At 42.4% G+C, this 15,786-nt stretch overlaps 1 protein-coding gene across 1 annotated transcript; it reads left to right on the plus strand.

Moving 5' to 3' along the window:
• Positions 1–9,232: 9,232 nt before the first annotated feature.
• Positions 9,233–11,766, plus strand: LOC131997313 (uncharacterized). Its single transcript, XM_059368074.1, has 2 exons — positions 9,233–9,835; positions 9,931–11,766. The coding sequence occupies exons 1-2, from the start codon at positions 9,233–9,235 to the stop codon at positions 11,764–11,766; spliced, it is 2,439 nt and encodes an 812-aa protein (XP_059224057.1).
• Positions 11,767–15,786: the final 4,020 nt, after the last annotated feature.

Raw genomic sequence — 15,786 nt, forward strand, 5'->3', positions numbered from 1 at the left:
TTAGAATATATGAGAATACACTAACGGTCATTACTATTGAACTTAAGTTTTAGTCGGTAGAATAACCTCCGGCAAAGGGCTACCGCCTCAGTGTACGTGTTTCATCCCTTTTTTGCCATGGGAGAGGCACATTCCAAAACGCCCGCTCCGTACGCTTATGAAGAGAATCCCGTATCTTGGTTCTGTTCGGTTTGCCAGAACCGCAGTAATCATCGGTTCGTGTCTGTGTCGTGTAACCGGTGCATGTAGTGGAACTTCTTCCGTTCGTGCTCTGGCTTGATGTCAGTACGGGAGTATACCAACTACTACCATCCCATGGCAGCCGGTTGTACGTACCGGATTGACCCGATGGAATCTTCATCGGCAAGGGCTGCCGCCTCAGTGTACGTGTTCGTCTTTTTTCGTCATGGGAGAGGCACATCCCGGAGTGCCTTCTCCGTATGCTTTTGGTCCGTGCCGGGATTGAAAAGAACCCCGGACCCTGGTTCTGTTCCGTTTGCCAGAACCGCCTTCATCATCGGTCAGTGAGGTGTAACAGGTGCTTGGAGTGGGTACATTTCCGTTCTTGCTCTGGCCTAACTTCGCTACGGGAGTATAGTCATACTGGCTATGTCGCTAGGTGCTGTGCGAACTCAGCCAGCAGTGGGTCACAAGCGTCGCCGTCGTCGCCTTCGGCGTCCTCGTCGTCGGACTATGTGACCCCCCCGACCTCTCCCGTACGGCAATTTATGCAAAGACAGCACCCTAGCCCTACTATTGCCAGGCCAGTGTCGGGAAATGTATCGTTCCTGCAGTTAAACTGCAATGGACTGCGAGGCAAGATTGATGAGATTGTGGATTTTATGAGTCGGAAGAGCATATCGGTCGCAGCGATCCAGGAGACAAAGCTGACTAACACCTGCAGCTTGCACAGTTGTCACGGCTACAATGTGCTACGTAAGGATCGCTCAAGGAATGGAGGTGGGGGATTGGCCTTCGTTATACACCATTCCGTGCAGTATAGACCTATCTCGCCTGCGCTTGACGCTAGTGACCCATACATGGAATGTATGGGGGTAGCAGTCAAGTCTGGTACTGCCGAGATAGAGATATACAACGTGTATATACCGCCGGTTGGCAGCTGTGTCCCGATTAATGGCCAGGCCTACAGCCCCGACATAAGTGGGTTGCTATCTGGCCATAGTCGTCTGGTTCTGGGGGATTTCAATGCACATCACTCGTCATGGCATTCTCCCCTAGGCAACGACCAGCGTGGCATAGCTTTGGCAGAGCAGATAGATAGCTCCACGTTTTGCACGGTGAATGAGGATGCCCCCACTAGGATTACGAGGAGGTGCAGCAGCTCGCCAGACATCTCAATCGCATCCCCTGATCTCCTGAGTGACGTATCCTGGCAAGCCGTCATCTCTTTGGGGTCAGACCACCTCCCCATAATCCTCACCATCGACCGACCACCCGACTTCATAACCTCTGAGCGCCGAACGTTCATCAACTATAAGAAGGCCAATTGGACTGGCTTCAGAGAGTATACCAATCGCCGCTTCAATGAACTGCCACCCCCCTCTGATGTGCTTGTGGCCGAGAGGAAATTCCGAGACATCATCAACGCAGCAGCCGCTCGCTTTATTCCAGCCGGTCGAATACCGCAAGTGCGACCCAATTTCCCAGCGCAAGCAGTGGTACTCGCAGACGAGCGTGATGGGATTCGTGCTATGGACCCCGCTAACCCCAGAATCAGCGAGCTGAATCTGGAAATAAACAGGGTAGTCAACGAACATAAGCGGAATTTGTGGCTGGAACACTTGGAGCAATGTAACTTAGGCACCGGTGCAGGCAAATTGTGGGCCACTGTTAAGTCTCTCTCGAACCCCGGTAGACGGGACGACAGGACCTCAGTCACTTTTGGCGAGTTAACCGTGACTGATCCGAAGAGATGCGCCAGGTTGTTCAACCGTCAATTTATCGTGCATCCCGAGAGAGACAGGGCAAGGAGGAGAGCCATTCGCCGTATTCGTGGTCTCCGAGCCGATGAACAGCCATCACAATTTACCGTGGGCGAAGTTACGAATGTCATCCGTGGCGCCAAATCTTCCAAGGCGTTGGGCCCCGACGGAATCTCTACATTGATGCTGAAGAATCTGGATTTACCTGGAGTTGAGTACCTTACCACTGTCCTTAACCTGTCATTGAACACTCTTATAGTTCCCGATGTCTGGAAAATGGGCAGAGTGATCCCGCTACTGAAGCCTGGTAAAGACCCGAGTTTGGGGGAGTCGTACAGACCGATCTCCCTTCTCTCACCAGTGGCTAAGACGCTTGAGGCATTACTCCTCCCGAGCCTCGTAGGAGAATTTCCATTCGCCGAGCATCAACACGGATTTCGGAGACTGCACAGCACAACAACAGCTTTGCATGCCATCACCACACACATTTGCCGTGGCTTCAATCAACCCAGGCCATGTGATAGGACGGTCCTCGTGGCATTGGACCTATCGAAGGCATTCGACACGGTCAGCCATGCCAAATTATTTGAGGACATCGCCAACACGTCCCTCCAGCCAGGCCTTAAACGTTGGGTCGCGAATTATCTGTGTGGCCGCCAGTCATTTGTGGAATTTAGGGATAAGAAGTCAAAACACCGTAGAGTGAAACAGGGAGTTCCCCAAGGCGGGGTGATATCTCCGGCTCTGTTTAACCTCTACCTTTCCTCCATTCCACCTCCTCCAGACGGCATAGAGATCGTATCATATGCGGACGACTGTACGATCTTGGCATCAGGCCCCCCACCCATTGATGACATCTGCGATAGGTTGAACGTCTACCTCAACGAGCTTGCCTCATATTTCGCTGCAAGAAATCTGAAGATATCCGCCACCAAATCTTCAGCCACACTGTTCACTACAAATACGCGTGAGGTGAATTCTGAGCTGACTGTGATGGTCGATGGAGAATTGATTCCGACCATCAAGTGTCCCAAAATACTTGGCGTCACATTTGACAGCTCCTACACTTTCTCCCCACATGCCACAGCAATCTGCAATAAAGTCAAAAGTAGAAACAAGGTCCTCAAGTCACTCGCTGGCAGCACTTGGGGTGCAGACAAAGAAACCTTGTTGACCACGTACAAAGCAATTGGCCGGTCTGTGGTAAGTTATGCAGCGCCAGTGTGGTCACGTCAGCTTTGTGACACGCAGTGGAATAATATTCAGATCTGTCAGAATGCCGCCCTCCGAACTGCGACGGGCTGCCTCCTTAGTTCTCATGTGGACCACCTCCACCAGGAGACAAAGATCCTACCAGTGCGAAGACATAACTACATGCTGTCTAAGCAATACCTTTTGGGCTGTTATCGCAGAAATCATCCAAATCATCATCTTGTGGATAGATACCCACCGCCCAGAAGCCTTAAGGTAGATCTACATGATCTAGAGCGTGAGGTCCAGCGCTACAAGAGAGAACCTCTAGATCAAGCGGCATATCAAGCGGGTCTGAACAACATTCATGCAGACACGGTAGCAGACGCGTTAACTGGCTACCGGGTGAATGTAGTCCTTGGAGTACGACCGCCACCCATTGCACCCGAAGAAATCGACCTCCCCCGGCAAACCAGAGTGATTCTGGCTCAATTACGTTCCGGCAGATGCAGCCGCCTCAATTCCCACAGAGCTAGGATTGATGCCGACGTGCAAGATGTATGTCCCGACTGTAACCAGGGACCGCACGATACACGTCACCTGTTTAACTGCCCGGCCAGACCCACTCGACTCAGACCCAGATCCCTGTGGACGCACCCCATCTTAGTCGCGGAGTTCCTGGGTCTTGACACTCAACAGAATCAAGCAGACGAAAGATAGTACACAATAAACTGCTACAACAACAACAACAACCAACTACTTTGCAAGGTTCTGTGCAAATTTATTCAGTAGTGGGCCGTTGCAAGCGTAGCCGTGGTCGCTTTCGATCAACGAACATAAGCGGAATTTATGGGTAGAGCATTTGAAGCAATGTAACTTATGCGCTGGTATTGGTAAGCTGTGGTCTACTGTTACATCACTTTCGCAAGAGGGATGACAGGAGCTCAATCACTTTTGGTAGTGACTGATCCGAAGAGATGCTCCGGCCAATTTATTAAGCATCACGAGAGGGATAAGGCAAAGAGGACAGCCATTAGTCGTATTTGTTGACATTTAAAGATATTAAGTCAAAGCCTCGTAGAGTACAATAGGGAGCTCCCAAAGGCGGGTGATATCTCCGACGCTGTTAAATGTCTATCATTCCTCTATTTTAAATCCTCCGGACGGCACTGTGATTGTATCATATGCGGACGATTGTACGATCCTGCCTTTGGGTACCCTTATTGATGACAAGTGCGTTGGGTTAAACTACAATACTATCTTGCCGATCTTGCCGTTTATTTGGCTGGCAGAAATGATAAGATATATGCGATAACTCCATCATCAGCTGAGATGAATAAGGAGTTGAATGTGAGGAGGAGAAATCTGGGTGTTTTCAGGAGACCTGTTCTGGATGGGGTACGTCTAACGCTCTCTCCGGTGGTCAAGCACTTGGATGTGATTCTGGATCAAACTTGGCTGGAGAAGAAACGTAGAGGAAAGGTTAAAAAGAGACTGTGCACGGGTTGTTAACGGCGGTCTAGTGAGGCACAGAGCTTTGGACAACTGTGCCCTAAGCAGGATAATAAAAAAGGTGCAGATCTCTGCAGCAAGGAGGAGTGTCCGAGAGAGGCGCTGAAAATCATTCTCGATCTAGGACTTCTTCACCTGTATGTTGGGTGTGTGTTAATGAAGATTGCGCTTGGACTAACTGAGTCAGATACTTGGCGCTTCTCAAACTTTGGGCATTCTTCTGATTTGCTGGGGAATACAGTAGCATCCCGCCCTTTCCGGGACCTTGTTTTATATATTAATGGATTGGGAAACAGGGGCAGCAGTCAATATTGAATTCAATGAATGTATCACCTTCAGGCTGATGTCTTTGCGGTCCTAAAGGCACTGCTGACGATTTCGATGAGCAGCGGCCCGATGAGTTTGAGACCTGGTGAGAAGAGGCAAACAGCTTCTCATAACAATAGGAAGAGGCTGTCTGGCTTTGCTGGGTCTCATGCCATCTAGAGATGGCGGGAACGAAGCGGCCGGTAAGCTGGACAGGAATGGATTATTGATTAGCACAGATCTTGCTCCGGCATCAAGGAGCTCTCACCTGTGCGAGCATCTTGTTAGGGCGGACGCCGAAGTGTGAACTACACAGAGGAGGAAAAACTGTGGGCGAGTATTTCGCGCAACAGGAATTCGCTTATCTTGGGGCGAAGAATGCGTGGCTTCGGAGGCGATCCTCGTCAAGTTCCTGTAGGAGAACAAGCTCGTTTCGGTCTATACGACCAATCGCGGTGGGAACAGGTGGCGATTGGTTATTTAAAGGCGCCAATAACCCGCCTTGCTATATCAAGCATTATAGGCACTCAGTATTGGTGCAAGAGCCGGTGCCGCCCGTAACACCATACAGATCGGACCTCAATATTCCAGCCTGTGTGGTGCTCACAGCTATCACGTGCCGGGGTCGTAAGTGTTATCCGATTGGGCTGAAATTTTTCATGTGTTCTTTTACGACGTCCAACAACTAATATTCTTGCTCGGTTTCTAGAAGCTTTCATTTTTGTCTTGTTTGGCAAAAATTTGGTACGTAGAGTAAAATTATGCCTTTCAACGTATTTTATTTTGTGTAAATTTTTCCCAGAATCCATGGTGGAGGGTTTCAAAGATTCGGCCCGGCCAAACTTAGCACTCTTTTACTCGTTCTTTCTAGTATTCACCCCTGGGCCCCATCCCGTAGCTCAAGAGTCCTGACCTCAAGCTTGGCAACCAGAAGATCGGACAGGGTAACTAAGAATTTTGGGCGTAGCACAGAGTTTAGCATGTCCGCCTATGACGCTGAACGCCTGGGTTCGAATCCTGGCGAGAGCATCAGAAAACATGTTAGCGGTGGTTATCCACTCATGTTGCTGGCGACATTTGTGAGGTACTGTATCATTTGGTATGGGAGCCATGCAAATACTTCTCTACAGGGAGGTGTGGCACTGGGGCACGCCGTTTGACTCGGCTATAAAATGGAGGCCCCTTATCATTGCTTTTAAACTTGAATCGGATATGTGAGAAGTGTTCCCTTGTTCCTTAATAGAATGTTCATGGGCATATTCGCATTTGCAAGCTTCGACTGTCTATAACTCAGTCTTCCTAGTTTTCAGACTGGATAAATGTTTCCTGTGCCATTATTCTTAACGTAGATTTTGCTTAATTCAAGATAGTCTCAAAATCAGACATGTACCATTGTATATGCTACGTTAACATCTACAGGGAGCCTTTTGATAGATGATTCTCAAATTCCCTTCATTTCAGTCAATGTTGTCATGATCGGTTTTTATATCCTTTAGCGGGTTGCCGCACCTCCTCCACATGATCACAAAGTTGGGTGACCGATTCACACCTACTCCTAAAGAGAGTTTCAGAGCCATTGGTTCTTCTCGCATCTACATTAAAGTGTTTATATTCTTGATCCTCCTAAAATTCTAAGACGATATCGTTGAAGTTTGGAAAGTTTGTGGTGTTTGGCCACTCGACTTTCCTGTTCAATACGGCCCAGATTGGTTGAATATGTACCGATCTTCCGATTTAAGGTCTTGGATCCATAAAAGTCACATTTATTATCCGATTTCGATGAAAATTGGCACAATGGCTTGCTTTAGACTTATCGAGTTTCGTACCGAGTATGGTCAAGATCTTACTATATGTGGATATTTCTGTCATATATACCGATCATCGAAATTTGCGGTCTTGCCTCATATAAGGCGCATGTATTATCCGATTTCGCTGAAATGTGGCACAGTGAGTTATGTTAGGCTTTGCGATGTCTGTGCCATATATGGTTGAGATCGGTCTATATTTCGATATAGTTACCATATTTACTGATCTCCCAATTTAAGCTCTTAGACCAATAACCAAGTTCGGTGAAATTTAGTACAATGAGTTGACCCATAGACCCTTATATATCCTTCCCGAAAATGGTGGAGATGTGACTATATTTAGATATAGCTGGCATAGAGACCAATATTCGGTTTAACCGTTTTGAGCAGTGAATTTTTATACTCTCCAGCATAGGATTGGGGGTATACTAATTTCGTCATTCCGTTTGTAACACCTCGAAATATGCGTCTAAGACTCCATTAAGTCGATCTAGCCATGTCCGTCCGTCTGTCCGTCGAAAGCACGCTAAATTTCGAAGGAGTAAAGCTAGACGCTTGAAATTTTGCACAAATATGCCTTATTAGTGTAGATCGGTTGGGATTGTAAATGGGCCAAATAGGTCCATGTTTTGATATAGCTGCCATATAAACCGATATTGGGACTTGACCCTCTAGAGGGTGCAATTCGTATATGATATGTCTTAAAATTTTCATGTAGTGTTTTAGTATCACTTCCAATAACTGTGCTGTTCAAATCGGTTTATAACCTGATATAGTTGTCATATAAACCGTTCCTGGCGAGACCATCAGAAAAAAAAGTAAAACTTCTCTCCAAAGAGGTATCGCACTGAGGCACGCCGTTCGGACTCGGTTATAAGAAGAAGGTCCCTTATCATTGAGCTTAAACTTTAATCGGACTGCACTCATTGATATGTGAGAAGTTTGCCCCTGCTCCTTAATGGAATGTTCATGGGCAAAATTTGCAATTTGGGTCTTGACCTCTTGAGCTTCCAGAGGGCTCAATTCTTATCTGATTTGGATGCAATTTTGCACATATTACTGAGGAAAGACTTTCACCAACTGTGCTAAGTATAATCAAAATCAGTCCATAACCTGATATAGCCGCCATATAAACCTATCTCTCGATTAGATTTTCTTGAGCTTCTAAAGGGCGCAATTCTCATTCGATTTGGCTGAAATTTTTGCACAAAACTCTGAGGAATGACTTCCAACAACTTTACTAAGTATTGTCTAAATAAGTCCATAACCTGATATAGCTTCCACATAAACCTATCTCCCGATTTGACTTATTGAGCCGCATTTGTTTTCCGATTTGGCTGAAGTTAAGCATGTAATGTTCTGTTATGACTTCCAACAACTGTGCCAAGTATTGTGTAAATCGGTCCATAACCTGTTATAGCACCCATGTAAACCGGTCTTTCGATCATCCTTGTTCGGTTCTTAGAAGCTTTAACTTTTGCTGGTTTGACAGAAATTTGTATGTAGAATAAAATTATGCCCTTCAACTAAATTTGTTTTGTATAAATTTTTAGCAGAATCCATGGTTTCGGCCCTGCCGAGCTTAGTACGCTTTTTCTTCTTTTTTTTATTCCTGCTCCAAATTAGTTTTTTTTCGTATTCTGCTCTCAAATAGTTTGCTTGAGATTGCCATATTGCCCCGTTAGGTGTACCTGTCCATTTGGCTACCCAAGTTTTAATTTTGGGGTGAGGCGGCCCTTCAGAGCTCAAATTTGGAATTAAATATTGTATTATAATTCCGTATATATTTAATTTGACCTTATCAGCACACTTTCATATGAATCCCATATTGTCCAGTTTGGTCCACATTTCAGTTTTGGCGGTATTTCTGGTATAGAGGGTGACCCTCCCTTTCGACGTAAAAAACTCTAGCTTACTATTCCTTCCAAAATCGGTTCAACCGTTTTGAGTCTATGCGGAACAAACAAACTGACAGACAAACTTTGAGTTTTAAACATAAATGATTGGCGTTTATGCCCGTTTGGGAGCGGTCCCTAGTCACTTGAAAACATATTTGGACATTTTTACCCAACCCTTTTTTTTGAGATCTACATAGTCTTGATCGGGATTGGGTCATTTGTCTGTAATCAATTCGTCTGTGCCCTTCCTTCTATGTTATCAAGAAAACTCCTTTGTTTTTACGATATGGATTCTCGTGGTCAATTAAGTTCTGCTCTTTCCCCTAAGGTATTGTGGTGACTATATCTCCACAATATTTGTACTGTATTTCACTTTGTTAGTTTTTAAAATAATATAGTCTAAGGAGCCTTTGGATTTATTGTAGAAAATACTTTTTATGTATTGAAATAAAATTTCCAGTTTTGTTTGAAATTGTTAAGGTTGAAACACGAAGTTCGGAGAATATTCTTTTAATTTAAATTGTGGCAGTCCTACAATTTGGTGGCCCCGAAATTAAGAATTTTTCAACCTTTTAAGATGTCAACAGAAAACAATCCAGCAAATAGCGATATGCCTCCCTCTAATGATATTGGAATTGAATCGGCAAGAATCGCGAAACTTCCACCTTTTTGGAAAGAAGAACCAGCTATATGGTTTTTGCAAGTTGAAGCAACATTTCGTTTATATAGGATTACCCAAGACTCAACCAAATATGAATACCTAGTGGCAAATTTGGATCCATCGGTACTGTTTTTAGTGAAAGATATACTAATGGACACTGCAAATAACAATAAGTATGCAACCACGAAAAAACGTATAATAGATTCCTTCGCTGAATCGGCAGAAAATCAAATCAAACGTGTTTTAAGCGGTCTAGAATTGGGAGATCAGAAACCGTCACATTGCCTACAGCGTTTAAAATCTTTGTCAGCTGGCAAAATTTCTGATGAAGTTTTAAAGACTTTATTTATTGAGCGTTTGCCAGAGAAAGTCCGAAGCATATTAGCAGTGTGCGATTCTCAAGAAATAGACCATTTGGGAATTCGAGCTGATAGAATCATGGAAACACTCTCGACTTCTACGACATGCTTCGTGTCAGAGGTTCAACCGGACGTTGCAGCAAGCAATTTGTCAACAAAAGTAGATGAACTCATTGGTCGAATTGATGCTTTGGAAAACCGTTCCAGACAAAAAACACGTTCTTATTCAAAACCGCGTACGCAATCAAATAATAGAAACAAGTGCTGGTACCATCTTCGTTTTGGGGAAAACGCTCGCAAATGTATTCCTCCATGCAGCTTCAGTATAACAAAAAACTAATTCCTCCATCGACCCCAATCTCGGCTGAAAGTGTCGATGGTGCATGCTCTGGCCGCCTTTTTATAACCGATAAGAAATCAAAAATACAATTTTTAGTCGACACTGGTGCAGAAATATCGGTTTATCCTAGCAAAAATCGCAAAAATCCCCAAAAACTATCACTTTATGCTGCAAACGGAACTGAAATCAAAACGTTTGGCTCAATAAACCTTTCATTAGATTTGGGTTTACGCAGACCTTTCTCTTGGAGCTTTATACTAGCTGATGTTTCTCGTCCTATAATTGGAGCTGATTTCCTTCGTCAATTTCATCTTTTGCCAGATCTCAACACCCGCAAACTGGTGGATGGTCAAACACTGCTCGCAGTAAGTGGATCGTTATGTAAAGAAGGCTCTATAGGTATAAAAATGGTTTCTGGAGATACTAGTTTTCATCAGCTTTTTCGAGAATATCCTGAAATAATAATGCATAACGAAAATTTTTCTTCTGAGCACGGCATTTATCATCACATTGTAACACATGGTCCACCGGTTTCCTGCAGAAGTAGACGTCTAGATCCTGAAAAACTTAAAGCAGCTAAAGAAGAGTTCCAGTATATGCTGAACAAAGGAATCATACAACCTTCCAGAAGCAACTGGGCAAATCCTCTGCATATGGTCAAAAAGCCTAATGGCGAATGGAGACCATGTGGTAATCTCCACAGAGCTCTCAATACAATTACGGTTCCAGATAAGTATCCCGTACCTTATTTAACCGACTTTCAGATGCATCTTAACGGAGTAAGAATATTTTCAAAATTGGATTTAATGAAAGCGTTCTACCAAATCCCTGTCCATCCACACAATATTCCGAAAACGGCAGTTATAACTCCTTTTGGCTTATTTGAATTCTTGAGAATGCCATTTGGATTATGCAATGCTGCCCAGACTTTCCAACGTTTCATTGATGAGGTATGTAGAGGCCTGCATTTTGTTTTTGTGTACATAGATGACGTTTGTGTTTTTTCAAAATCTGAGGAAGAGCATTTGGAACATTTGAAAATATTATTTGAACGTTTCAAGAAATACGGAATTTTTATAAATCCCTCAAAATGTGTATTTGGCCAAACTGAAATAGATTTTCGTGGTCATCATGTTACTCCCGATGGCATTAAACCTCTTACAGAAAAAGTGGATGTTATTAAGTCATTTCCCTTGCCCAAAACAATCAAAGAACTCCGACGTTTTTTGGCTATGCTAAATTTTTATCGCAAATTTCTTCCTCATGGCGCTCAGCTACAATCTGTTCTAAACGATTTATTAAAAGGCCAGACAAAGAAAAATGATACACGCGAAATTGATTGGTCTGATGAGTTGAAGCAAGCGTTTATTAAATGCAGAGAAAGTTTATCTAATGCCTCGTTCCTTACACATCCCATTCCAAATGCTTCATTAGTGCTAAAAGTTGATGCTTCAACCCATGCGATTGGAGCTGTTTTGGAGCAATACGTAGATGGATCGTGGCAACCACTTGGATTTTTCTCTAAAAAACTAACGCCTACACAAATGAAATATAGTACCTATGATCGTGAGCTTTTAACAATTTTCAAAAGCGTGCAACATTTCCGCTATCTATTGGAGGCAAGAAAATTCATCGTTTTAACTGACCATAAGCCTCTTACATTCGCTTTCAAACAAAAGCTGGAGAAAGCATCTCCTAGGCAGAGAAATCATTTGGATTTTATAGCACAATTTTCTACTGACATAAGGTAGATCCCTGGTTCTCAAAACGTAACTGCAGATGCTTTATCACGAATCGAAGCCATCAAAATACGGCCATTGGACTATGAAAAACTTTCGAAGGTTCAAGATGAAGATCCAGAACTAAAAGAAATTATCCGCGAAAACGACAACATAATTTCAGTAAATATACCAAACACGGATATAAGAATATGGTGCGATGTATCAAAAGGCGTTTCCCGTCCAATTCTTCCAAAGGAGTTTGGCAAACAGGTATTTCATAACCTTCATAGTCTCTCACATCCTGGAATACGAGCAACTCGTAAGCTTATAACAAAGAAATTTTATTGGACTTCAATGAACAAAGATATTAATGAATGGACTCGAAGTTGTTTGGAATGCCAGCGTTGCAAAGTAAACAAACATACAAAAAGTGAATTTGGTAAGTTTCCACCGACTACTTCGCGTTTTGCTGTGGTACATATGGATATTGTCGGACCTTTGCCTCCATCCGAAGATTACGTGTATCTACTAACTTGCTTGGATCGTTTCAGTCGGTGGCCAGAGGCGATTCCTTTGAAAGATATTAAAACTGAAACCGTTTTCAATGCTTTTTACAATAACTGGATTTGTCGATATGGACTTCCAAATGCTATTATCACTGATAGAGGTAGCCAATTTACTTCCCACATGTTTAAGGAAATAACAAGTAAATTAGGCATAAAACATAACTTTACGACGTCCTTTCATCCACAATCAAACGGTCTCGTCGAGCGTTTCCACAGAGTTTTAAAAACAGGATTAACATGTGCTGAAAACATTCAATGGACTAAGACTCTCAACACTGTTCTCTTAGGAATCACATCTGTTACGAAGGAAGACATTGGAGCATGTCCAGCAGAAATATTATACGGTGAACCTATACAACTTCCTGGGGATTTCTTCAAATTAGATTCCAATGTGGATCCTACAAGCCAACTTTATAACATTAAAACTGCTATTAGAAATATGCTATCGACGGAACCAAAACATCACAACAAACCTGTTATTTTTAAAAACAAGAATTTAGAGAGTTGTTCGATAGATCGATAGATCGACTTAAGCCCGCATTTATATTGAATGATGAACCTGACTCAACACCAGCAGCAGAAGTACCTACACATAATCCTGCAGTTAGAAGAACGCGCTATGGAAGAGTTATCATTATCCCAGAACGCATCTAGCGTTCTTCCGCGGGGGAGTACTGTGGTGACTATATCTCCACAATATTTGTACTGTATTTTACTTTGTTAGTTTTTAAAATAATATAGTCTAAGGAGCCTTTGGATTTATTGTAGAAAATACTTTTTATGTATTGAAATAAAATTTCCAGTTTTGTTTGAAATTGTTAAGATTGAAACACGAAGTTCGGAGAATATTCTTTAAATTTAAATTGTGGCAGTCCTACAGTATATATATATATATATATATATATATATATATATATATATATATATATATATATATATATATATATATATATATATATATATATATATATATATATATATATGTATCTACTAACTTGCTTGGATCGTTTCAGTCGGTGGCCAGAGGCGATTCCTTTGAAAGATATTAAAACTGAAACCGTTTTCAATGCTTTTTACAATAACTGGATTTGTCGATATGGACTTCCAAATGCTATTATCACTGATAGAGGTAGCCAATTTACTTCCCACATGTTTAAGGAAATAACAAGTAAATTAGGCATAAAACATAACTTTACGACGTCCTTTCATCCACAATCAAACGGTCTCGTCGAGCGTTTCCACAGAGTTTTAAAAACAGGATTAACATGTGCTGAAAACATTCAATGGACTAAGACTCTCAACACTGTTCTCTTAGGAATCACATCTGTTACGAAGGAAGACATTGGAGCATGTCCAGCAGAAATATTATACGGTGAACCTATACAACTTCCTGGGGATTTCTTCAAATTAGATTCCAATGTGGATCCTACAAGCCAACTTTATAACATTAAAACTGCTATTAGAAATATGCTATCGACGGAACCAAAACATCACAACAAACCTGTTATTTTTAAAAACAAGAATTTAGAGAGTTGTTCGATAGATCGACTTAAGCCCGCATTTATATTGAATGATGAACCTGACTCAACACCAGCAGCAGAAGTACCTACACATAATCCTGCAGTTAGAAGAACGCGCTATGGAAGAGTTATCATTATCCCAGAACGCATCTAGCGTTCTTCCGCGGGGGAGTACTGTGGTGACTATATCTCCACAATATTTGTACTGTATTTTACTTTGTTAGTTTTTAAAATAATATAGTCTAAGGAGCCTTTGGATTTATTGTAGAAAATACTTTTTATGTATTGAAATAAAATTTCCAGTTTTGTTTGAAATTGTTAAGATTGAAACACGAAGTTCGGAGAATATTCTTTAAATTTAAATTGTGGCAGTCCTACAGTATATATATATATATATATATATATATATATATATATATATATATATATATATATATATATATATATATATCTATAAGTAGTTCTTCTTGTAGGTTTTGGAGTGAGCCGGACTACCCACCCCATTGTTTTGGGGTTAGTCAAATTCATGTTGCTAAAATTGACTCAAATCAGTCCATCTATTTCCCTAACTTTCGCAGTTAGGGGAGCTTACATATACGGCGAATGTGTTTTTGTGCGAATACTTATGTCATTCACTGTATTTTGTATGTGCAAATTTTATCTTTAAATTGTCTTTAGTTAACTATGACATAGTTGAGCGGAATTTATTTCATCACCATCTCATGATCTCAGTTACTACAGAATTTATTCACACACCAATTTGTTTAATCGAATTGAATATTACATGAAATAGCCATTAAACGTCTCAATTCATTCTCGTAGTTGTATGTTTTTGGTTTAGAAACAAGAACAAAATTGCTTAATAATTTAATAACCCGAGATCAATTCAAACAGTTATCATTATATTGACAGCCAAACTATGGCCTACGGCGTTGTGTTGTGTGAGATTGGCTTCAAAACGGCAAAAGGTTACGGATCTACACCAATTTGGTCACTTCGTTATACTTCAGTTGCCATTTCATTTTTTTTTGTTTATTTTCATTTGGCCTCATATCTGTTATTAATTGCTTATGAAGAACACGAACACACATAATGATCTTGGTTTGCAGCTCATTGCGGCCAAATCTCAGAATGCTCTCAGCCAAAATCTAGCATAGATTCAAAGAACTGACAGGTGTTAAATGGCAAGCAAGAACTGTGGGCTCTTACAGTGAGTTAAGGTGAGTAACAAGTTGAGCGCGAGAGTATGAGAGTAGCAAAGCATGTGTGAGAGAGGGGTGAATGAAGTCTATCATATATGATGGGATACGAGGGCAGTGTAGAAATTTTGGTTAGAAATTTTGAAGACTGCTGATGAAGCTTTGGTCAGCTTCGAAATCGCGATATCCGTAGTGTAGAATGGATTGAGGATAGGAGTAGCTCATACATTGCGGTATAATCCAGGCGACAATAGGAAGCCTAAAAGGAATAGACGAGGTTTTCGATGGGATACCTGAGTTGACACTTGAGGTCGAGTGCGAGGCTCTGCAGCCAGCAGCACAGTCCGGGATTGAAGGAACCCTAGAATTGCCATCTGAAAGATCATGTTACACGGATGGATCAAAGATAGAGGACAGAGTGGGACTGGGGGTCTACATTGAGAACCCAGGGACCATAATACGTTTCTGCAGGCAGAGATCCGCGCGATCAGCGGAATGCTAACGCGAGGACGTCGAGTGTGAACATCTTTACGGAACAATAATAACCAGGCGGTTAAAGTCACGAACAGTCTTGCAGCATAAGAAGGAGATTAGGGCCTTCTCTGAGAATGGCACGATCCGCATCGTTTGGGTGCCGGGCCATAACGGAGTAAGGGTGAATTGTAAGTGCAGACGATTTGGCAGTGAATGCCAGAGTACTGCCGTCAACAAACCTGCGAAGCCTTTCGACTCGACGCAGTCTGAGTTAAGGGCGTGGTCGACGAA

The sequence above is a fragment of the Stomoxys calcitrans genome, chromosome 1, assembly GCF_963082655.1.
Source record: "Stomoxys calcitrans chromosome 1, idStoCalc2.1, whole genome shotgun sequence".
Taxonomy (NCBI): Eukaryota; Metazoa; Arthropoda; class Insecta; order Diptera; family Muscidae; genus Stomoxys; species Stomoxys calcitrans.